This window comes from Oreochromis aureus, linkage group 4, assembly GCF_013358895.1.
Source record: "Oreochromis aureus strain Israel breed Guangdong linkage group 4, ZZ_aureus, whole genome shotgun sequence".
NCBI lineage: Eukaryota > Metazoa > Chordata > Actinopteri > Cichliformes > Cichlidae > Oreochromis > Oreochromis aureus.
In genome coordinates, this window is record NC_052945.1 from 10,082,619 (window position 1) to 10,106,379 (window position 23,761).

Below are 23,761 nucleotides of genomic sequence, written 5' to 3' on the forward strand. Positions count from 1 at the left end.
TCGCAGTCTTATTCCACCGCAACGACTCAAACTACCGAGCGAGACCTCCAACCAGTTACCGTTCGTGCGAGAGGCTGGAGCCAACCCAACTCGGCGACTGTTCACGACATTCACCCAGCTGGCAGCAAACCCAGCCCCGGCCCGCAAAAAGTAGCCCAACACCGTCGATATGTTTTAAAAAATAAAACATGACCCAACAGCGCCACCCAGAGGAGCCGCAGCGTCGGGCTACTGAGAGGTTCAGGTAATGTCGGAAAAAGTATGACTACCTGTCTATTGAGTCACAGCTAAGAAAATTGTCTCCTCTAAGGGGTTTAAGATAGTTAATTTTTTTTGCACAGCGGGAAGAAAAATTAAAAGTCTTGTAAAAGTCATGCAATAAACTTATCTAAAAAATATTAAGGAAGGAGAACAGAGGGAAAAGTCCAAATTACACAAAATTACACCAGAACCTTGATGGAATTATGAAATCAGAACAACCTCCAACACCCATCAGGTTGCATGTGGTGCTATCTAAAAAAATCATCTGACTAGTAACAGCTTCATTTGTCAGAATGACGATGAACCCAAACATGCTGCAAAGGGAGTAAAAGCATACTTGGACCGAAAAAAAAAGCCCAAACCCACAGTGGGACACTACTAGTCATGGATTAGCCTCCCCAGAGCTTGGATCCAACATTACTGACAAAGAAAGAAACAACAGGCAGTCAACATCCAAAGAAGTTCTTTGAATATCCTTTAAAAAGCCTGGAGAAGTATTCTTCAAAAATGCTTTTACAATAAAAATTACAATAAAGCCTAACCCTAAGAGACTTCAGGCTGTATTAAAGAATGAAGGTGGTCGTGCCAAAAACACTGACTTTCAAGCTTATTAGTATTCTGCAAACACGGTTACATTCTGTATTTCCATATTTCTAACAAAATATAATGAAATAAGTGTGGCTCAAGCCTTTTGCACATTATTCCTGAAAACAATGTGTATTGATAATCTGAGAGTGTTTTCTGTTTATTTTGTTTCATGTTTCTATTCTCTTTCTGCTTTATTGTTGATATCTACGACAAAACAACAACAACAACACGTAAAGATAATACAGCTAAAAACAGTACGGTTATGTGTACAGCAACAACGATCACGTCAATTAAACTCTCTGCCTGTGCATCTTGTTATCCCTCAAGCTAAAACATACAAGGAGCACGTGAAGGCACCATTGCTTATGCAGACAAGTTTAAAGAATGAGGAACAGAGAATAAACTAAAATTAAACCTCCCAAGTGAAACCATGAAATAAATATCCCCCTTCGAGACATTTTTTCCCCATTGTAAGTCTGATAAACTTCTGTCTCACAGAGTTGGGAGCTTCATAAATCGCTTCTTCACACCCCAAATCTGTTTCTTGGTTCGGATTAATGCAGTTTAAAGGCACAATTGGTGAGTAACTGTGGCTGTAAGTAAATTACTGCACTTAAATCATGTGGATTATTCATCTCGGGGCTCGGACTTGAGCCAGCGATCGCTACAACTTTAAGAAATAAATTGCATGTTTTTTTTTTGTTTTTTTCTTTTCTTCAGGAAATCACATGGAGGTGCTCCTGTGCTCACATGACAGGCTGAACCATGGCAGGAGAGATCAGTGAAGGTAGAGTGCCGAAACTTCTTAAAGTCCTTTTTATGACTGTATCGCCAAATAATTTCCATATTGGATTTATTTATTTTTCTCGACTTTGCGATGTCGGAAAAGTTTAAAGTGTGAATATTCCTGCGAGCTAAAATCGCTATGAGAATTTTTGAGTAGGTAACATTACGATCGGAATCAGTCATCTTTGGAAAAGCCGTCGTGTGCGCGTTTTATCTCACCTGTTGATGTTTTCTTGATACCAGTGAAGCTACAGTCTTGGTGATTTTTCCCGGTAAAGGTTACGTAAGCGGTGAACAGGGCTACTTAGTTTGGGAGCTGTTTTACTTCCATTTGGAAAACTTTCCCTTGTCCACTGAAATACCTAAAAACCCCGTAGTGATATTATCTCTGCTTTATTCATCTTATCTAGTCCGCACTTCTCTAAAAGGTTGTTAATATAATACATTTCGATGTTTTTTTGTTTGTTTGTTTGTTGTTTGTTTTTTGTCTGATTTTTGGATGCCTTAAAAGCTTCAAGTCAACACAGTACCCTGTAATTTCTATGTGGGGTAATATAAAACCACGAGATAGGAAATAAAACGAGTAGTTTCATAAAATTAGTTTCTCGTGACCCCTGCACTGGTTACCACTTCATTATAATGGTGGAATATTTCTCATATTTGGGCAGTTGTGATGCTATGTAGGTGTTGTTCCTCTTTTAGGCTCAGTTCCTGCCTATTACAGGGAAGTGCATGAGGCCATCCGCTGTAGGACAGATGAGAGAGTGCAGGTTGAGGTTTTTCAGCGGCTGCTCCAAAGGACTGATCTCTCCAAGGTGGTCTTAAACCAGGTGCGGGGTCCACACTTAAAGCATTCATGCTGCCACAGGCAGAGACTGCAGTGTTATTTAAAACTGTAACTTTTACTTATTAACTGGCACTGGCCCAAAGCAGCCTACTGTAATGGACTATACAGCCCACACTGAACCAAAATAATAGAGGAATATCCCATTGACCCATCCCTATTTTTTGCATATTACCAATGTGACATATGCACTCACAGTTTTATAGTGACATGAGGCTGGGATATAAAGGATTACAGACTGGTGAATTGAAGCCTTTAGTCAAAGAGACAATTTAATAAATTAAATGGGCTGCTATGCCACATTTTTGCTCAACTGTTCACTTTAATTTTGATAAGGGATGCTTTGTGAATTAGTGTTAGCAAATGCAGACAGAGTAGATAAAGACACAATATTTTATCAGGTCGCCACTGTGAGATAGGCTCCAGTGCCCCTGTCACCCTGAGTTGGATGAGTGGTTGAGACAAAGGATAGTGGGATGAATATCTTATCAGCAGGAAGTAACATTGTTGGCTTGCAGGCATTGAATACATAGCGGTGTATCCCGTGGTTTTTGTTTGCATTAATGCTGAGATATACAACACATGTACAATATGAAATTTCTCTGAAGTTACAATGTCTGCAGGTTTTGGCTCAAAGGTTTTCTAATTTCTGCTACATAACTTTGCACTTTTGCTGTAACAAAACAAATTTAAAGAAATGTTTTTTTCTTTTTTTAATGTCCCGTTCCCTGACCCCATTGCATATCATTGCCTTTGTGTATACTGTGCACTTTTCGCAAGAGGAATGCAAACCACATTTGAATTTGGTTGTCAGACTGTAAAATTGTGACCCTGAGGCCATATTGTCTTTGTCCTCTTCAGATTGCTGAGCATGTTGACTCCACCGATGGATTCCTGAGCAAATTATCACTCTATAAAGCGCTCGCTTTGATTGCTCTCGCTCAGCAGGGCAAGCAACCGAGTCCCAAACTCTTGGAGAACTGCATACTAGGTAGGGGACAGTGACAGCAGTGTAGTAAATGTTTTGCTTAATGAGTAGTTTGGAAAGTCTTCAGTGTGTAAAATGGCAACGCCAGCATTTCCTCTGCTGTCAGGATAAATCATTTGCAAAGATATAAATGTCACTGTTTTTATTGACCATATAGATGTAAGGTTTCACTTTTAAATAGAAGGATTTTTAAAAAATGACAGCTCTAAACTGAAAAGTACCAACTGCATAAAATTTTCATTTCACTTGCCTCATGTGGCTTCATTTAGTTTTATTTTATTTTGGTAGGGAAGACTTTGCTATATTTAAGTGTTGCATTCTTTCACTAGCCCCACAGAGGGAAGATGACAGGGGGAGAGGTTTTTATGGTTTTCATTGAGGTAGCCATTATGCTGGCTTGAGTTAGATCCATCCCCGATCTTCTGTGATTATTTAAGGCCCTCTCTGTTATTTCAGGTGTGGCCAGTGTGGCAGCTTGCTGCATGCCACTTCCTTGTCTGCTCCAGAATGAGTCTTATGCATTTGTGGGAGTACATTACATTCAATTCACGATCTTCCTGGAACGTCCTAGAAGAAATGAAAAGCAGATCACATGAATGCTGCACACAATACTGAGCTAGCAGGAGACAAACAGAGGGAAACACGTAGTCTTCTGTTGAAAAACAGAAAAGTGGTTTTAACATCAGCATTCCTCCCACTTGGGAAATTCACTTCTCTCTAGATCCATTGATTCAATCACGGAAAACAAATATTAGATCTTGGTTGTTGCTGTGTGGTTGTCAGAGTTACCGAAACCTCAGCTCGGGGAGCCGAGGGACCTGAGCACACTGAGGATGCAGCCGGCTCAGGACGACGTGCTGACATTGTCGCAGACGCTGGACGGGCTTCTGGCGAAAGACACGGTCCAGGTGGAGCTCATTCCTGAGAAGAAAGGCCTGTTCCTCAAACATGTGGAGTACCAGATCACCAGCCAGGTAAGGCACCATATAAAACCTGATACAGTAAATATGTGTGTTATAATGGTCTAAAAAGAAACAAGAAACTCTGCTTCTCAATCGGTATGAACTAATCTAGAACACTATGTGAACTACTACACTGTTACTCTTTCTCTTAAATTTTCTTGTCTTTGCTTTTTGTTTTATTCAGCGTTATAAGATATCAGTTTACCGGCGTTATAGCGACTTTGATGTCTTCCACGAGGTTTTGCTTCAGAGATTTGCCTACAGAGTGGTGCCAGCTTTGCCACCTAAAAGGATGTTAAAGGGAGGTAGGTCAGGTTCTTTGTTTCTGCATTGAGTCATTTTACAGTTTATCTTTTTAGCTGAACATGTCTGTTACTTCAGATTTGTTTGGAGATTATTTGCATGTATATTCTCTACAGAATGGTTGACAAACACATAGCCAAGCATTTTGGCGGGTAAAGAATAAAAGTTAAATATTAATACAGGAGGTTTCAAACTGATGAATTTAAACAATATCAAAGAAACTAGTGATGTGTAAAAATCCACCTGTTTCCTCATTATGCAGATTCGTATGCACTGATGAATCCTCACAAAAACGCTTGGTTAGACACTGGCTCACTTAAGTCTTAACCAACTATAGAATATCTAAAAAAAATGCATCATCATATGCAAATCAGCCTTTGCACCATAGGTGCTTTTTGATGCATAACATCAGAAGAGTTCTCCATTTATGGTTTTTAAGTAAATTGACATAGACTTCAAGTTTAAGCTAAAGTTTGCCCCCGTTTATACCCCACACACCCCTCTCTGTCAGCGCTAACACTCCTGGTCAAACTGCTCATGGTGTTTGTTCTCTGCTGCGTCTCTCCACAGTCCTGACCTCTCTCTCTGAGCGGGAGTTCATTGAGGGGAGGAGACGTGGTCTCGGCAGATTTATTAACTTGGTGGCTCGACATCCCTTCTTCTCAGAGGATGAGCTGGTCAAGACCTTCCTCACTTTCAGTGGCTCTGTATGTCGTTTCTTTAACTCACTCCCTGTTTCTTTTGTGTTGGCTGTTGCCCAGTAAGCATTATGGTCATGATGACTGACAGTGCAATGCATCCTGTTTTAGCTAATCTGTGTCTTTTTTTCCCCCAAACTCTGACCTCCTCACCCTCCTCTTCCCAAACAGGATGTTCAGTCTAGGCTGCGTGACACTTGTAAGAAAATGGGTGACGAGTTCATGATTAACAGAATCGCAACTCAGGCAAAGGTTTGCACATGGTTGATGACTCCAGTTGTACTTTTCTCATAAAGAATCGCCTGCTTTTAAGGATTCAGACAGCACAAAAGAGCTTTGCCTCACTTGTTTTACAGGAATATCTCCCAGCTGACATTCAGGCTCAGTTTTCGACAAGCAGAGAGATGATTAGAAATATCCACAACAGCTTCCAGAGGCTGCGGGACAGAGCTGAGAAAATGGTGGAGCGCTCTAAGGACAATGCATCTGATCTCCTCATGTTTGGCAAAGAGCTCAGGTATTTTATTATTACGGGTATAAACTTAATCTTTCTGTAGTATCCGCAGGTATTGGAGTTTTTGGTAATAAGGTTCAAATCCTCAGTGTTATCTGTGATTCTGTTCCTGGTTGTTAACTTGAAATGAGTTTGGCAGCTAGCACACCACAATATTACTTTCTCCCTCTGTAATATTGTATTTTCTGCAGTACACTGGGCTCAGATGCCTCGCCTCTTCCCTCCTTGGCCTCTTCACAAAGCACCTGGGGGACCCTGCGCCAGTCGCTGAAGAGCCTTTCTGTGGAGTTCGCTGTGCTGTCTGACAAAGCTGCTCAGCAGGTATAGCCCTCAGTCTTTCATCTTAACCACCTGCTCTGCTGTGTTTGTCCAAAACTGGCACTGGGTAATAAATGTTGTTTTGTTAATGTCCTCAGGGCCGGCGAGAAGAAGATGATGTTGTGGAAAAATTGAATCTTTTCCTGGATTTGCTGCAGTCGTACAGGGTGAGTGAGTTTCACTTTTGGTTCTCGCCTTTCACTCCACCTCCAGGGGATCCTCAACCTTTTGTGTGGCAGCTACTTTTGTTCTGCCTGCTGTTTTCTGATAGAAGCGCAATAAATATTTGTAAATTTAAATTGAAGTGCATTTAGTTACCAAAGTCAGAATATTATGTAATGGACTGTTTTAACCTCACTCCACTGAAATTGCAGTTTTATTCGTGGGTGGAATTTTTTTGATTTTGCAAAGCAGCTGGTGGGTTAATAAGAAATCATTTTCCACAGCGTCTATCAAATCTATTAACCAAAAAAAACAACATGCATAAAGTTCTTCCATTACCCCTGGTTGTTATGTGCAGCACAGCGTGTTTCCCTACAATTTGGATTCAAATAAAGAACTACTTTGTTTCTCAAGGATCTCTGTGAGCGGCATGAGAAGGGCGTCCTCCACGAGCACCAGAAAGCATTGCACAAGTACAGTGTGATGAAGAGGCAGATGATGAGTGCCACTGTGCAGCCCAAAGAGCAGGCATCTGTGGAGCAGCTGGAATCGCGAATTGTTCAGGTGATCATTTCATTTTCTCTTTTGTGAGCCTTTAGAGTGTGAACTTATTTACTGCTTCAAAAGTAAAATTCCAAAACGACTGGAGTTCATATAATAGTAACACGTGCCCTTAAAACACACACACTGACCATATATTTGTGTGGGTTCGCATATGAATGGAGCTATAGCCTTGTGAGCCATTAAAAAAATATTAAAATGTTGGGGATGAGAGAAATTTGTCAGCTGCACATTATCCTGTTCCACTACATCCCAATGGTGCTCTATTAGATTGAGATGTATTGACTATGAAGGCCATTCGAGTACAGTGAACACATTGTCATGTTAACCTGCTGAAAATGGCCATCAGAAGATGGGTACAATGTGGTCATAAAGGGACAGGCATACTCCTCAATAGACTATTTAAACGCTTAATTGGTACTAAAGCACCTGAAGTATGCAAAGAAAATATCCCCGTGTTTCTACATCACTATCACCAGCCTGAACAAAACAGGGTGGATCCATGCCTTCATGATGTTTACACCAAATTCCGAACAATCTGAATCTCACAGCAGACATCAAGACTGATCAATTTCCAGTTGTCCAGTTTTGGTGAATCTGTGTGAATTTGTAGACTTGGCTTCTTGTTCTTAGCTGACAGGAGTGGTACCTGGTGTGGTATTTAACTGTTGTAGCCCTTCTGCTTCAAGGTTAGATGTGTTGTGCATTCAGTGATGCTCTTTTGCTACTTTTATTTATTTTTCTGTTGCTTTCCTATCAGATCGAAGCAGTCTGGCCATTCCACTCTGACCTCTGTCATTAACAAAGCATTTTCAAGCCATCCTCTGTAAACCCTAGAGATGGTTATGCAGACAAAATATACATAGGGTGCCCCGTCAATGCATGTAATGCTCTCCAAAACCAGAGAGATTATTAGTTGACTAATATGTGAGATTAATGCTCTGTAATATTATGTACAACAGTCATGAATGAATGATGAAAGGTAATTACAGTGATGACATGACAACACAAAATGAATCAATTTTAAATCCTATAGACTCTTTTAAATGTAATTGAATAATTTGTGGGCTTCTTGTTTTGGTAATGAGAGTAGAGCTTCATCATGTTGTTGTTGTTTTTTTCATATTTAGCCCCAACGCTTGTACATGTGAAATTAGACAACGCTCACTCCATATAAACTGTTTAATAAGCGGTAAAGACATCTTCCTGTATGTTTATTCTAATAACAGCAAGAAAATGCCATCCAGACCATGGAGCTGCGTAACTACTTCTCCCTATTCTGCCTTCATCAAGAAACACAGCTTATCTTCACATACCTTCCGATTACCTCGCACATTCTCGGATCTTTCGTTAACTCCCAGGTCCAAGGACACCGAGAGGTGAGACAGCTTTTTGAAAATAATTTTTCTACAGATCCGTCTTTATGGCGACACCTCTTCAGTAAGGTCAAATAAGTTTTAAATTGGCTACTGAAACTGATGGATGGTATAGCTGAACAGACCGGCCTTTTTCATCTGGGATTTGAAACCAAGCAAAGCAGTAACGGTTATGTACTTCCTTCTGATCGCTGGTTTTCAGTTTCTGTGGTTCAAGTACTTGAATGCTTCTTTTTTTCAGTGGGTCTTAAAGCTGGAAACTATTGAGCAATATATTCTGTGCAGTAAAATACACCATTGTTTTCCCTTTCTTTTTAGATGGGGGAGGTGTGGAGTGAATTGCAGCCAAAGCTTGGGTGTCTCTTCAGCGGTAACAATGGATTGAAACACTCCATCTGAAACCCTAATGTACATGAGATGAAAAAGGAAAAACACAGCCACTGAGGATTGCAAACTAGAAAATAAAGCTCTCTCTGAGCTAAAAGAGAGGGGAAAAAAGCACCGCTTTTCATTCAGTTAGAGAATTTACACATTATGTCTGATCATTGGCCATATCACCTGCATGGGACAGCTGGCTCGTAAAACACTTTACGCTCTGCTTCGGAGTAAAGTCCAGTTCACTATTAACTTTTTATAACTATTTGAACATGTCAGGAAAATCCTCTGAGGTGTTATTTTGTAACAGATACAAGGCTGGTGCATTCATTTCTGCATTCTGACTAGTTAAAGCACCTGTATGTGATATTTAAATTTTCCACACTAAGATGAAACAAGTGGTGAAGGACAGAAAGGCTGACTTTATTAAAGGACAGGACTATTTAAAATCTTACTGTTCTTGCTGAATAACATTGGACCAGTATATTATTTTGTTTTAGAAATGTTAGTTCGTAGGGATGTGTATCACCATACTCTTCTTGCTTTTTGTTATTTACATCAAGAGTTTTCACTGCCTGAAGTATTTGCAAGCATCCCAGTTTTTATTTTATAAGCTATTTCAAACATCTGACCTTAAACTGTAGGATAATATGAAGGGCCGAGGTGAGATCTATGAAAGGATGATGTCTGGCACTAGTGGCATAATATGTCGATAATAACACTATAAGCTATTGATTTACTACCAAAGACAAAGCTGCCTAAATACACTCCTTTGCTGTACATAAAAGCAGGACTCCTGCATCGCTCCAATTTAACAATCATCGCTTTTATTTCTTTAAGAAGATTTTTGCGCACATCAGCCAACAGATGAATTATTATCAGGACAAAAATGTCTGGATTTTGCTGGATTTTCTTCTCATTCACTGTCTGACTTTGTACTTTTCTAAAACTATGTACATTTTTGTTTTTTTGTACGCACATACTGTCATATAACAGAGAATATACTTTACTCAAATATATGTAACAGGTGCAATTTGGGGTTCATGTTAAAGATGCTATGTTTCAAATTGCAAATACACCCAAGTGACCTGGTTTAAACATGTATTTTATGAAGAAACTCCCAATACCGTACAGTATGAAACAATTATTTTAGTAATCGTCTTGATTTAGAAAACGTGCTGCACAGAATATGAAACCTAATGAATTCAGAACTGTATATACTGTAAATATTCCACTAAATAGGTGCTTCAAAAATTGTGTTGAATCAGATACTTTAAAAATAAAATGAGAATATGGATGTTTTCTTTCAGTGTAGTGCTGCTTTGATTTTCATGGGGAAAAAACCTGTAAAGAAATAAAAAGGTTTCTAATTGTGTTACAACTGCATAACATGTAAACCCTCCACAGGATATCCTCGTTTCCTCCGCATAATGACACAAAACAACCGTGATGTTGGATTATTCCTGGTATTTCTCAATTTCCAGAAGACTGAGGTTTTATATTGGTCCCTGATGTAAAAGCCACTCGATTATTTCCCTTCAGAGCTCCTCCACTTCTTCCAGTGTGTGGCTGAGAATCACATCGTGACCCTGAAACTTGAAGTATCCAACAAATTTCTTCTTCTGCAGCATCAGAGGGAACCACAGTATATCATCGGCCCACATCTGACTGAAAGGAATTTTGTCACTTTCGAACCACTGAGGCCTCATTTCTAGAAAACAAAAGAAAAAATAATTAGACCTCCGGAGAATGAAATCGCATTTTATCATCTGCCTTCAGATATCATCTGCCTTTCACTGTCATTTTTTTGTGCCATTTCTTAGTTACTGTCCAGAGAATAGAGAGAATTATTATTAAATCAATTCAAGTTGCTTTAGGACTTCAATCCTAGGTAGACAACAGACATCTGTATTACGGCAGTGCAGATAACACTTTCTGCTAACTTTCTGATAACATTTCCTGCTTTATCTTATCTGTTTTATACAAAACAAAACTTTTATATGACAAGCTGTTAAAATCAAACACTTTAATGTTATTTGATGTGCCTTAAAACGCTCATAAGTGTATGCTGAAATAGTTATTGTCACTAAAATTACTCTTTTTAGAATTTTTTCTAGTCAAAGATTAGAGATTAAAAAACTCCACCATATTCATTCATTCTTTCTTAACCTTAAAAAGATGCTAGAAATGGTTGGATCTTTATTTTTTTTTTTATTTAATAGCTTGACTAGACTGTTCTTGACTAAACAAACTTCATACTTAATTAATCCCCTGATTGGTTATTAGTATTTTTCAACTTTTTAATTTCTGTCTTGTTAAATCACTGTTAAAACCACATTACACAATTTCCCTTAACTTTACCACATTTCAGTTAAGCTTTTTTCCCTCTACTTATCTCTTCACCTCCTGGCTGTATGACTTCTTTTACCCTCCAGACTCTTTGGTTCACTGCTAATGCTTGAACGCTCGAGGAGCTGAGGTTTGCCAAGCGCCTCCAGACTTCACCCTGCTGACCTTGGCTAAATTGCCTGGAAAGACATCCTTGCAAGTTCTTCCTGCTAAGGGCATCAACTCTTCTTTGTTTATTTACAATCTTTACCACTGAGAGCACAATTATAGATTTTTCTTTCCACTTCACAAATATACTATACACGCTCCTACTTCTATCTCATACAAAACAGTCAAATAGTCAAACAAAATCTAACACAGGATACGACTGGTTTAGACAATTGCAGACCCATTTCCAGAATTCTACTAATTTCTAAAATAACTCACAAAACTGCTGCTTACCAGCTTTATCAGCTGGTTGAGGGACATTGTACTTAAAAAAAAAAGTATACCAGTCATCAGACCAAACCAATTAACATATTATTGATCTGGTATTTCTGGCACTGCTATCAAATGGTTTTAATAATAGTTATTTGACAGAGACTTCAAAATTCATAATAACTTTGTCTTTATCTTCTCTTTTCCCATGTGACATCTCTCAAAGCTCCACCCTTGTACCATTTCTGCTTTCATTACACATTTCATGTTTTAGAGTTCTCATATTTCTTATTTCTTACTGCTGCTAATCTAATAATATGTAGCTATACTTTCCTATTACACCTATCAACCAATTTTCACTATCATTACCGACTGAGTGTCTTTAAGTATCTCAAAACTGAGGTCCATGTGTCCATGTATTCTTGCTATCATAAACCTTGCATGGAACTCAAAAGCCATGAAACCCCCCAGTGTAGCTGCACTATGACAGATTGGCATAGAAGAGTGGGCCAACATTTCATTAAAACCTAATGTCAGAGCCTGACTCTAGTTATTAGAAGAATTTGGCTTCAATTGCTTTGCTCAGACTGCTTGTTTCACTTTAAATTTTGCTGGAAAAATATAAAACTAGTAGAGCCTGCAAAACAAACCCCCCTGATGATGTCAGGAGGAGGTCAAATGCTTTTCACAGACTACACAGAACTCTTAACTATGAACATCTGCTCCAGTACTGCACAATTATTAGATATATTTTTTCTTGCTACCTAACATTTCTACTCAACTCCATTTATAAAGCTTTTTCGGCTGTTCACTTATTTGCTTATTATTAAGGGGTCACCAAAGTGGATGGATTTGCATATTCAACAAATTTGATTTTATAAAACCTTTAAAATATTATTTTCATTAAGAAATGTGACAGATATGAAAACTGAACTGTTGATTTTAAGTTTGGGTCAAACATCACTTTAACAGTAAGTTACAAAAAATGTTTTGCATCAAGTTATTAGGACTCAATTATATTTATTATAAATGTATTGAAATATAAAATATTTTCCTGCCAAACTGTTAGGCACTGTGCAACAAACAGTCTTTGCATCTCCTCTCATAGGGCACCATTATCTGAAACTTATAGGCAACAGTGAACTAAAATTCACCACCCCAAGCTCTCTCTGTTTCCTCTCATTTCAACAATATGACTTTCAAACTATAATACCACTGGATTTCCTCATTTTTCAGTGTGGTGCAGCGGACGGCATACCATCGGATTCTGTCGGTTCTCCATTATATGTGTCAGCTCTGAAAACATGGACATCAAGTAGCTGCGTTTCTCCCACAAATTCAAATTTGATATTTCCGATCTTGTCGAGAGCATCCACCGTGAGACCACTTTCTTCTTCCAGCTCTCTGAAAGGAAAAAACATCAAATAAATGTTTAATTATGTGGGTCTTAAAAATAAGCTCACTGTAGACGTCACACGGACACTAAAAGCAACTAAAAATGGCAAAGTAATGATATCAGTGGTTCTAGGACACAATCTATTTGTGGCATTTGCTTTACCCTCTACACAAAACATTTTAAGATTATTAAAAAAAAATTAGTATGAGAGTAAAAGGTCTGGTTAAGAGCTTGTGGGCTGAACTTTGAGATCGGGGTCAACGTGTTGTTGCAAACTGCAGAGGGTAGTAAAATATGCCAGAATAGCATGTTCAGGTTGACTGAATGTCAAATTTCTGGTACTTTTATTCTCTCTGATCTTTTTTTAAAAAGTAACTAACCATTAACTAACCATTAATACACTAATATGTGACATAGCCTAAAACCGCCGGGGCTGCTTTCTAATAAAAATGTGTCCTCACAGAAGAAATTAATATAAGAGCTTTGTTGCTTTCTATGAAGGTGTGGCAGGGCGTGGTCTGCGGTGCCGCTGCAGTGGAGGCGGACGCACCTGAGCGGCATCTGCAATCACGCCTCGCCGGCATAAAGAGTCTGTACTGGGTCCTGTCAGTTCCTGTTGTTGGCGATGTGTTCGGCTGGTGGCTGGAAAGTTGCACCCGTGTGTGTCATCATTCATTTACAGAAGGTTAAATCTTGGTAAAGGTACACTTTATACATATCTTACTCATCACAAGAGCTTCAGAGATCAGAACTGTTAGGGGCAGGGATGACGACTTTTAAAAGACTGAAAAAAAATTCAAATTTTCTGGAACCATGCAGCAGCTCTTTTTGTTTTATTTTCTGGGGATTCATCCCAATCATAAAAAAAAAATAAACAACTGCAAAAATGATGCATTAGCAGCATCCAAGAAAACACTCCACCTTAAAAGCTGCTGGTAGTTGCCAGCAGCAAGTGAATTTTAATGTTCCTTCCACAGAATATTATACATTACACTCAACATATTAACAGACACTAATTTCTATGATTAGGACCATTAATTACAAACTGCAGTTTTCCTCTTTCTTTTTATTTAATCAATCACACTTTTTAAAAGAAGCTCTTTTGTCTAGCAATATTTTCAGTCACAACACGTTATCTAAGGGCCCTCATTTTGACTTTTTAGCCCCCAGTATTCAAGCCAAACACAACCTTAAGTTCCCTTCACTAAAAGAAATGTTTTGACTGGTGTTACTTATCTTTGTTGTCTCACCTTCAATGCACAGAATGATATGCAGAGTTGGACACTAGAGTCTGTTAAAAGTTTTGAGAGCCAATACAGGTTCAAAAAGCAACTTAAACAAGTTAATTTGGGAAATGTGAAAGCTGAAATTGCTGTGGAAGAAATGCAAAATAAATGTTTGCCTATTCACTGACCAGGATTTATTAAATGGAAGGAGTGAAGCTAGGATTGGGAAGTGGGTTAAGATGATTTTTAGTATTACCCTTACCTGACCATTACATGAAGAACTAAGTGTTTCTAACTCAGTCTTGTTACCCATCACATTTATTAGCATTCCAAATATCCTAAACACAAAGCTGGTCTCACTACGTGTTTAAGGGGAAACGGCTTGAGAACTCGCCTAATAGCTTTTTGGGGGTTTCCTTCCTTTGCTTTGAAGCAAATTTCCTGCAGATGATTGATCACAGATTGTCCAGACTCCACATTAATGTGTTTCCCCCCACACACTTACACAGTACTCACACTTACAGAGTACAACATATCAAACTCCCTCTTTTTCAGTCGTCTCCTTAACCCTTGCACAACACTGTTACTTTGCTGTTGGATATAAATACAGACAGAGTTTGGTCTTAAAATCCAAAACCTAGTGTTATGTTTTGTCATATGTTTTTAATGGTTCATGTTAAAGCTGTAACTGTATCTACCATGACAGGTATCACAGTGCATATTGATGTGATAATATGCACCGTGAAACTGGTTAAACTACATTTAGAACTACTTTAGATAAAAACACAAGAAAATACACCTGTAATAACCTAAAAGATGCTTTGTGTTTGCAGAAATTTGTGCAAAAACAAAACAAAACAAAACAACAAAAATAAAACAAAACAAAAAAAACATAGTTGCACATCCAAACGTGCTGTGCTGTGAAATCTAGTGACCGTGGGGATTCAAGAAACCAGTTTCAGATGATTTAAGCTTTGGGATGAAGTATATTATCCTGCTGGAAGGAGCAATTAGAACATGGGCACACCGTGGTGCAGAAATGGATGGACATGGTCAGCAACAATATCCAGGTAGGCTGGTAGCATTTAGATGATGTTCAGCTGGTACTAAGGTGCCCTAAGTGTGCCAAGAAAATATCCCCGACACATTAAACCAATACTGCCCGCCGCTGATACAAGGCAGAATGGATCCATGCTTTCATGTAATTTACAACAAATTCTGACCCCATGATCTGAGTGTCACAGTCAAAATTGAGACTCAGACCAGTTGACATTTTTCCAGTCTTCTACTGTCCAATTTTGGTCCCCATGAGAATCGTACCCTGAGTTTCCCGTTCTTAGCTGATCGTTGTTGCAGCTTTTGGAGTCTTCTGCTGTTTCCTTCCTACCAGCTTCCCAATTAGTTTCGTCACACTTAAGACCACTTCATTTCAAAATCGTTTAAATCACGAGTCTATTATTATTATCATTATTTTAATATAAAAAGTGTTGAAAGCAACTAAACTTGCCTCCTAGCAGCGTCCTCAATAGTTTCTCCAGGCTGAACTTTGCCCCCAAACCCGTTCCACTTTCCAGCTCCAAAGCCCCTCTTCTTCATGCCCAGTAGCACTCTGCCCGGCTGGACTATGAGCACAAGGGTCAGTAGCTTGGAGCTCAACATCTCGCCTGAGTGTGGAGGTAAAGAAATCTGATGTTAAAGTAACGCAATGCATCTCTACTGTGCTGCACAGTAAGCGTAATCAGCTGCACACTGCGCTGTGTGCTAACATAGTTACCTGCTAAGTAAAACTGTGCTAGCGTATTGAAAACAGGAAATCTTGCTCAGCGGTTGCCGAAGAAAAAACGTAACTGTTTATAAAAACAGTGTACTTTGAGTTCAACAACTCCCGCGTGCAGCGGCAGATCGGTGGTCACGTGATGTGCTGATGCGTAAGAGCGTGGATGAGTACGATTGACGTAAACTCAGCTCACCGGGTCCATCGCTTTCTTGCTAGATCGGTTAACCGTGGTTACCATGAAATGTGTTCGACTAGAAACTGCAGCTGGTTAATGCTGCAGTTACAACACGTGTTATCTCAAGATAACTCAACAACAAATGGAGGTTATCAGTAACATCAGAGCTAATGTTATTATCATGGTATTTATGTTGAAAAATTCTACTGAAAATACAATTTTATTGATTGATTATTTTTATTTTGTTAATATAACAAAAACTGCTTCTAAAAGCTTCGTTATGTCTCTGATGGTTCTCAGTCATCTAGGTCATCCAGGCCCTAAAAGCTTCTTTACTTACTTTCATTACTATGTAGACTACTAGTAATAATAAGAAAAGCAATAATACTTAAATGCACTTTAATCATGCCTTACAAAAAAGATTCCACCTGAAATCTGTAAAATTTAAGGTTGAGTTTACCATTCAAAAACTGAAGAACATTTTCCAATCTAAATTTGCAACAAATCATCTTTGTGGCCCATATTATTATTAAAAGTTTATAGAGAAACCCAACTGGATAAACAACTGAATAAACAAAGGAAAATGGATGAATGGCTGGACTATAGAGAATCTGGAGAACTATCTGCATGTAAAGATCATTACTAACAGATGTGATCTCCCGGATCACATCTGACGGATTGGTGCTGCGGCTGCAGTGATGCGGACGCTGCACCGGTCCGTCGTGGTGAAGAGGGAGCTGAGTGTAAAAGCGAAGCTCTCAATTTACCGGTCGATCACGTCCCTACCTCACCTATGGCCACGAGCTGTGGGTAGTGACCGAAAAGAACGAGATCGCGGATACAAGCGGCAGAAATGAGCTTCCTCCGAAGGGTGGCTGGCCTCTCCCTTAGAGATAGGGTGAGAAGTTCGGCCATCCGGGAGGGGCTCAGAGTAGAGCCGCTGCTCCTCCACATCGAAAGGAGCCAGTTGAGGTGGTTCGGGCATCTGACAAGGATGCCTCCTGGGTGCCTCCTGGGTGAGGTGTTCGGGCATGTCCCACCGGGAGGAGGCCCAGGGCAGACCCAGGACACGCTGGAGAGATTATATCTCTCGGCTGGCCTGGGAACGCCTTGGTGTTCCCCCGGATAAGCTGGAGGAGGTGGCTGGGGAGAGGGAGGTCTGGGCTTCTCTGCTTAGGCTGCTACCCCCGCGACCCGGCCTCGGATAAAGCTGAAGATGAAGATGGATGGATGGGGTGATCTCCCGGCCCTCAAATTAATCTACAGCACACAACATTCCATAATGTGAAATCACTGCAGGGGGTCTGAAGAAATGCCACTTCGTCTCCTGTACTTGGATGGCATGGTCTGACACATAAAAGCTACTTCAGTCTGCTCCCTTGCCGCAGCTGGTAGCTCCATATGTTTTGATTTGGTAAAGTTTTACATCAGATGCTCTTCCTGACAGAACCCCCAAAGAGAGTGGAATCGAATTGGTGACTTTGGTGAGCCAATGTGTTATTCACCAATCAAACTCTCCAATGCTTTTTGGAAAGCATTTGTGCTTTACATATGCTGCAATCTATTCCTTTAGGGAAGGTCTCGTCTGTCTTTGACAGTGTCACACCTTCTGCACATATTAGAGCACTGTAATAAGAGTCTGGATGCTAAACTGGCTTAATATAGCTTGCCTGTCTTCTCCCACATTAAAAGATTTTGTAAACAGTAAAAAATAAAGAAAGAAATGTGACCTAGGATTTCTCAGTATTGTATAAACTTAAAACAAATGGAAAAATAAATTACTGTAGGCACATTAGTCTCAATCTGTCCCAGATAGGAACACTTGTTGTGTACGTGTTTTGCAGTAAGGGGACGTATATAGGCACGCACCTAACGATTTTGCCCTTAACCAATGAGGAGGGGGGGGGCTCGTGTATTTCGACGCAAGCGCAGTTCAGCATGCGGTACACGTGACTGCGCACTGTAATAACAATGTGGATGTTTTCCTTGCAGAGGAGATACCTGCACTCCTCGTTGTGTTTGATGAAGAAACTGAAGGGTAAGACGCCAGCGGAGCAGCGCTGGCTCCGACGGCAGCTTAAAGACCCGTATGTTAAAGCTTCTCAGGCCCAAAACTTTCGATGCAGGAGCGCTTTCAAGCTTCTAGAGATAGATGACAAGTTCAGGCTCTTACAGCCTGGATACGCTGTGGTGGACTGCGGAGCTGCTCCTGGAGCCTGGAGCCAGGTGGCAGTCCAGAGGGTCAATTCAGCTGTGACAGGTGAGAGGACAGGTGTCTAATCACACACGTTTGTGGGAGGGGCGCCATGATATGATTGTTACAACGTTTAACCTAGAGTTTGTGCTTTTGCTAAGACTGTATGTCAGGGACGACTTTAAACCCAACCTTATAATATTTTGTCCGATTTCTCCCTATTGCGTAGTGCTTCTGTAGTTTTCCAAGCGTAAAGTATTGTGGCTCATCCCTAATTTTCCTAATAAGATTATATAGGCATCGTAAAATGTCATATTGATTGATTTTGTTTTTAAATATCTGCAGTGTGGTTTGAATATTAGCATTCAGAAACCGAAGCTGGTCTTAATATCCATCATGTCGGCGTTTATTCTTAGTGATGCAGATTGATGGGAATAGTCTGCACTACATTTACCACACAAACAAAAAGCAGTGCTCTGCAAAAAACAGAAGCAGATGTGATAGACTGTGATGTATTACCAAGCTGAAAGTTATTGAAGCCTATGGCAGATGCATTAATAAAAGCAGAAAATTCACAAAAGAAACGTGTATTGATGATAATAACTCCTCACCCCCCACCCATCCCCGTGGCTTGTCATGTCCTTCATAATGTTGTGCTGTGGACATTCATGTGCTTTTTGTGCAGAGGAGTTTTTTTGTTTCCTGTTCTCATGCTGTCCTACCATGGAAGCACAGCATGAGTAGGGGTCTCTTTTTTTCCTCTTGTACTTTCCCATTGTAATGTACATTTCAATGTTTTTCTCTAATGCTACCAATCTCCGACCTGTATCCCCATGTAATGTCTGTGTTTTATGTGTAAGGTCGGGGGGGTCCCATTTCACTGCAGGGCAACCTGCATGTGGCGAATAAAGCTTTGATTGATTGATTGATTGATTGATTGATATAGAACACGTGCTATTATAATTTGATATAATTATGTATTATTATAATTATCAAATGAGTTGTCTTGCTTCTCTAGTTGATCGTGCAAGGAAATAGACTGACTTTTATATCCAGACTTGTCTTTCTTGTAGCTCAGCCTTAAATAACAGAAAAAATAAGCTTGTAAATTAAAGTCACTATCTTTCCTATTACCTTAGATCCAGAGTTGCCTCGTGGTATGGTTGTTGGCATTGATTTGCTGAACATACCGCCTCTGGATGGTGCTCACTTCCTGTCCAGTTGCGATGTCACAGACCCTGCCACACATGCCAAGCTGTTGGAGCTTCTTCCCCACGGCAAGGCTCATGTCATCCTGAGCGACATGGCACCCAATGCCAGCGGTTTCAGAGAGATGGACCACGAGAGACTCATCACAATGTGTTTGTCTTTGATGGACTTGGCTGAGAAAATTTTACAGCCCCAGGGTTCTCTTCTTTGTAAATACTGGGACGGGATCCTTGCTCATAAACTCCAGGAAACGCTCTCAAGTGTGTTCAGTAGTGTTCGGACTTTAAAGCCAGATTCCAGCAGAAAAGACTCAGCTGAACGATATTTCCTTGCTAGAATGTACAGAAGGCCAATAAAGTGATGTTTAATTATGGAGTGTGTGTTCTGTTCAGTCTGAGCATGACGAAGGGGCTCTCTTAGTGGCTGTCATCAAAAGATGGCACTGTTGAGGCATCAGTAAGGCTGACTGCTCCAGGCACAGAAGCAAACACATTAAACACTGTGATGCTGGCTTTTAAGCCCTGCAAACTTAACACAGCAGCAGTGAATCAGTAATATGTAAACCTATGCAAGAATCAGTTTGATATTCCTCAAGAGCCCAGTGCAGTGCTTCTCTGAAGTTATTGTTTGCCCCAAGTGTTTGTTCTACACACTCAGACTGGTATTTGCTTTGTTACAGAAAGTCATCTACCAGTGGTGCTTATGCTAATAATTTGCACTGCCAGCCATGTAGAAATATGTAATAATTCTCTCACTGAGAGCTCACAGAGAGGGAAAACTAATACATAAGAGTCAAACACAGTATGACTAACTGGAAGTGGGATGCTACTCAAGTGTTATTGGGTTCTGACAGTGAAAACATGTCCATTTCCTGTGAAAATGTGATAAGCACAGTCATTTCAGGTTTTTTGTTTTTTTTTTTAACTTCATATTTTCACAGATCTCCTTTAAATCACTGAGGTGAACACTTTCATTTGTTTCTATTTTTTTTTTAGTACAACTGGTCATGAAATAAAAGCACATTTTGTAGTCGTACTGTGTCACAGTCTTGTCCTGACTTGTAGCGCCATTCACCAGAGCCAGGTGCATATACGATGTCAGTATCTTCTCTTCCCGTCTTAGTGCATTCGTTTTCATGTATGTACAAGCAGCTATCATTTTTGGAGGGCATTTTATGCTTTTAGTCCAGTGACAGAAATAGATTGGGAATGACTTGCCACAAAGGTCTCCAGCTGGACACGTACTTGGGATGTTGCTTTACCCTTTGGCCAAAAGGGCTCTGTCATGTACAAATGAGTGAATAACAATGAAATGCAACCATGCGCAGAGGTTCAAAGGAGAAGGAGTTATTTCAGGCACCCCTGGTTCTAAAAGGAAAAATCCCCATTCATTTTACAAACAGAGATGCAATTCGCTGAATACTTCTACAGCTTGTATGTCTTTCATGGTTAAATAAATCAGTACAAAAGATTAACATCTGTGTTGGCAAACATTTGGTTCTTTAGTAAAAAGTTATAGGTCAAGCCAGACGATAGCTTGATCTCAAGTAAAAGAAGTATTTTTCTTTTGAATTCTGATTAATTTGTGGGTGGATTTGTAACAAATCTACCATAAAAATAAAGTTCTTTAAATTTGCTTTTAAAGGTATAGTAATCCTTACTACTGCAGTAAAAGCAAATGCAGTCTCTAGAGGGATAAAGAGCCTAAAGAGGCTCTCTTATGGTTTTGGGTAGAAATGTTTGGAAGTTAGTAATTTACAATAGTTGAGTAATGAGGTCAAAGATGCATAACATTTAGAGGATGTGCATGTTGCTTTTTAGATTCTAAATTTGTGCAAAAATGTTGAGCCACCTCATATTTCCTAATGTTTTGCTAGAAAAATCTGAAATGGGGGCAATGATTTATTTTTTTCTGATTTTTTTCTGATTTTTTTTTTTTTTTTTTTTCCTGGTGTGTCTGGTCATGTTCTTTTCTACTTTGGCATACCCCAGCCTTTTCTCCCTATTTTCCTTTCTTAAGAGGAATTCACATCAGTCACCCTTCCACCGAGACCATTTGTGATGAAGATTCAGTGAACAGTAGATGGATCAACTGAAGGACCGTATGCAATCTGCTGGAGTTTGCTTTTTAGGCCTGACACTTCTTTTGTCCTCTACTTGTCCAGTTTACAATTTTTTTAAGAACATAACACACACCCTGCCAATATGTGACATTTTTAGCTAATAGTTTTTTGGGAATCATCTTGTTGGTCAGAAAATAGTATTTTTTTCAAACTGTTTTATCTTTGGCAAGAAATGGGAAAAAATTATGTTTTGTTGACAGGTTGTTGGTAACAAATTACCCAAAGATACATTTTCAAATGCATTATTTGCTTACTGTTATGTGTATGAACAACACTGGTTCATCCACTGATTTTGGTTTCTTTGGTGCTTAAATGATTTCTAGGTCAGTGCTTTGGCTTAACAAACAAACAAAACAAGACAAAACAAATCTGGTGAGGTGCAAGGACGGGACTGAGAATGAGTGAAGAAACCAGCCAATGTCAAAGAAAGAAAACTAAAAGGCCTTAAAGACCTTCAGAAAGCCAGAAGAACTGTTGCAGAAACAAAACTACTTCAATGAAAACACACAAAAAAGAATGGTTTCCCTGGAGAAAAAACAAGAAAGAGGCGTGGCTCGAGTCTGAATGTAATTTAATTGAATATGAATATTCTGTTAAATTTCATGTTTGCCTTTTTTCCCCCAAATGTGTTTAATGCTAAATGTATATCTGAATATATCTATGTCGCAAACGGTAACTGAAAATATTTTAATTCCTTATGAAAATACAATATAATAAATGACTCACAAGCTGTTCTTGTTTTGAAATCAGTTTAGTCCTAAATTGTTTTTTTTTCCAAGTCTGATCCTGCCATAAAAAGAAAATTAAAATCCTAATCAAGCTCAAATTTGCATTTATGCAGCAAAGAAAGAGATTGCTCACATGAATAAATTAATATGGCTGCTATCTGGCCTTTCTGTCTCAGGAGTGATGAGTAATACAGTGTGAACTGAAACATTCATGCCTCTTGGTAAAATTAACTGCATAGAAGGGAGACTGACCCCTAAAGATGATTGCTTAGAATGAACGGGAGCAGCCATGCCTGTTGATGAAGCTGATAGTGCAAGATGTGAACAGATGACCAATTTTACTTCTCATTACTTGTTGATTATTCAACCCTTTGCTATTTAGATTTAAATTATTTCAGAATTACTGTGGGATTTATGTAAATTCCATTGGACCCGAGTGTTTCGGCTCAGGATAAATGATGATTCATTCACAGGCTAATTCATTCTTCCCTGGACAGCTGCAGGTATCGTTGTAAATAATAGTAAATGAAGAGAGGAAAACAGAAAGCCACGAATTTTGATATTCAGATCTGTCTGCTGAGATGTGGTAATTACCTTTACAATCTGCCACGTAACACCAGTTTTCACTGCTTTGGTTTGTTATTGCTGCATAGGATTATATGACCTTTACTTTTCATAAAAAGTATTCTATCCTTAGCAGGTCTCACAATTTGGAGCATTTAATCTCAGATGAACTACAAAAAAAGGCACATTATTTAACAAAAACAAAGCCAAAATGCAGAATGTGTGAAAAACTACAACTCTAAGTACATTCCAACGTCCTTTAGCAGCATCTATTGTAGATTTCTGGTGTGATTGGGATTATTATCCTGTTTAGTTTAGTATACAGAGGAGTTCATGGTCAGCTCAGTGAGTACAATGTGCCTAGCTGATACGGCTGCAAAACAAGCCTAAATCATCATCCCTCGACCACTGTGCTTGACAGGTGGCACAAAGTATTTTTTTTTTTGCCTATGTGGTGCATTTAGTTTTTAACTAAATGTGATGCTGTGCATTAGGTCCATATATCTTCATGTTGGTCTCATCTGTCCAAAGGACATTGTTCAAGTAGTCTTGTGGTTTGTTTAGATGCAACTTTGCAAACCTTTGTCATGTTGCCATGTTCTGTTTAGACAGAATTGGGTTTCTCCTGGCAAGCAAGAAATACTTGCCAAGTCTTTCTAATTGCACTGTCATGGACTCTAACATTTAGCATGCTAACTGAGGCCTGTAGAGTCTTAGATGTAGCTCAACAGTTTTTTGCAATTTCTTTAAGGATTGCACGCTCTGACCTTGGGGTTAATTTCCCGGGGTGTCCACTCCCGGAAAGATTAGCATCTGTCTGGAATGTTTTGCACCTGTGAATAATCTTTCTCACTGTAGAAGCAATAGG

At 39.4% G+C, this 23,761-nt stretch overlaps 3 protein-coding genes across 4 annotated transcripts; 2 read left to right on the top strand and 1 right to left on the bottom strand.

Moving 5' to 3' along the window:
* Positions 1-114: 114 nt before the first annotated feature.
* Positions 115-10,037, top strand: snx8a (sorting nexin 8a). Of its 2 annotated transcripts, XM_039610779.1 has the most exons (15): positions 115-244; positions 1,348-1,428; positions 1,570-1,636; positions 2,338-2,465; positions 3,341-3,470; positions 4,251-4,441; positions 4,614-4,734; positions 5,303-5,439; positions 5,602-5,682; positions 5,787-5,947; positions 6,136-6,265; positions 6,361-6,429; positions 6,839-6,988; positions 8,215-8,364; positions 8,680-10,037. In XM_039610779.1, exons 3-15 carry the CDS (start codon positions 1,615-1,617, stop codon positions 8,758-8,760), a joined length of 1,551 nt encoding a protein of 516 aa, XP_039466713.1. In that variant the 5' UTR covers positions 115-244; positions 1,348-1,428; positions 1,570-1,614; the 3' UTR covers positions 8,761-10,037. The 2 variants fall into 2 exon arrangements, with proteins under 2 accessions (XP_039466713.1, XP_031585799.1); XM_031729939.2 differs by lacking the exon at positions 115-244 and having other exon boundaries at positions 1,260-1,428.
* On the bottom strand, positions 9,544-16,126 carry nudt1 (nudix (nucleoside diphosphate linked moiety X)-type motif 1). The gene is made up of 4 exons (XM_031729940.2): positions 15,899-16,126; positions 15,632-15,788; positions 12,761-12,906; positions 9,544-10,447 (listed from the first exon to the last, which is right to left on the bottom strand). The coding sequence occupies exons 2-4, from the start codon at positions 15,781-15,783 to the stop codon at positions 10,275-10,277; spliced, it is 471 nt and encodes a 156-aa protein (XP_031585800.1). The 5' UTR covers positions 15,784-15,788; positions 15,899-16,126; the 3' UTR covers positions 9,544-10,274.
* A 1,851-nt stretch (positions 16,127-17,977) lies between these two features.
* Positions 17,978-20,953, top strand: mrm2 (mitochondrial rRNA methyltransferase 2). Its single transcript, XM_031729971.2, has 2 exons — positions 17,978-18,336; positions 19,410-20,953. The coding sequence occupies exons 1-2, from the start codon at positions 18,048-18,050 to the stop codon at positions 19,838-19,840; spliced, it is 720 nt and encodes a 239-aa protein (XP_031585831.1). The 5' UTR covers positions 17,978-18,047; the 3' UTR covers positions 19,841-20,953.
* The last annotated feature ends 2,808 nt before the right edge of the window (positions 20,954-23,761 follow it).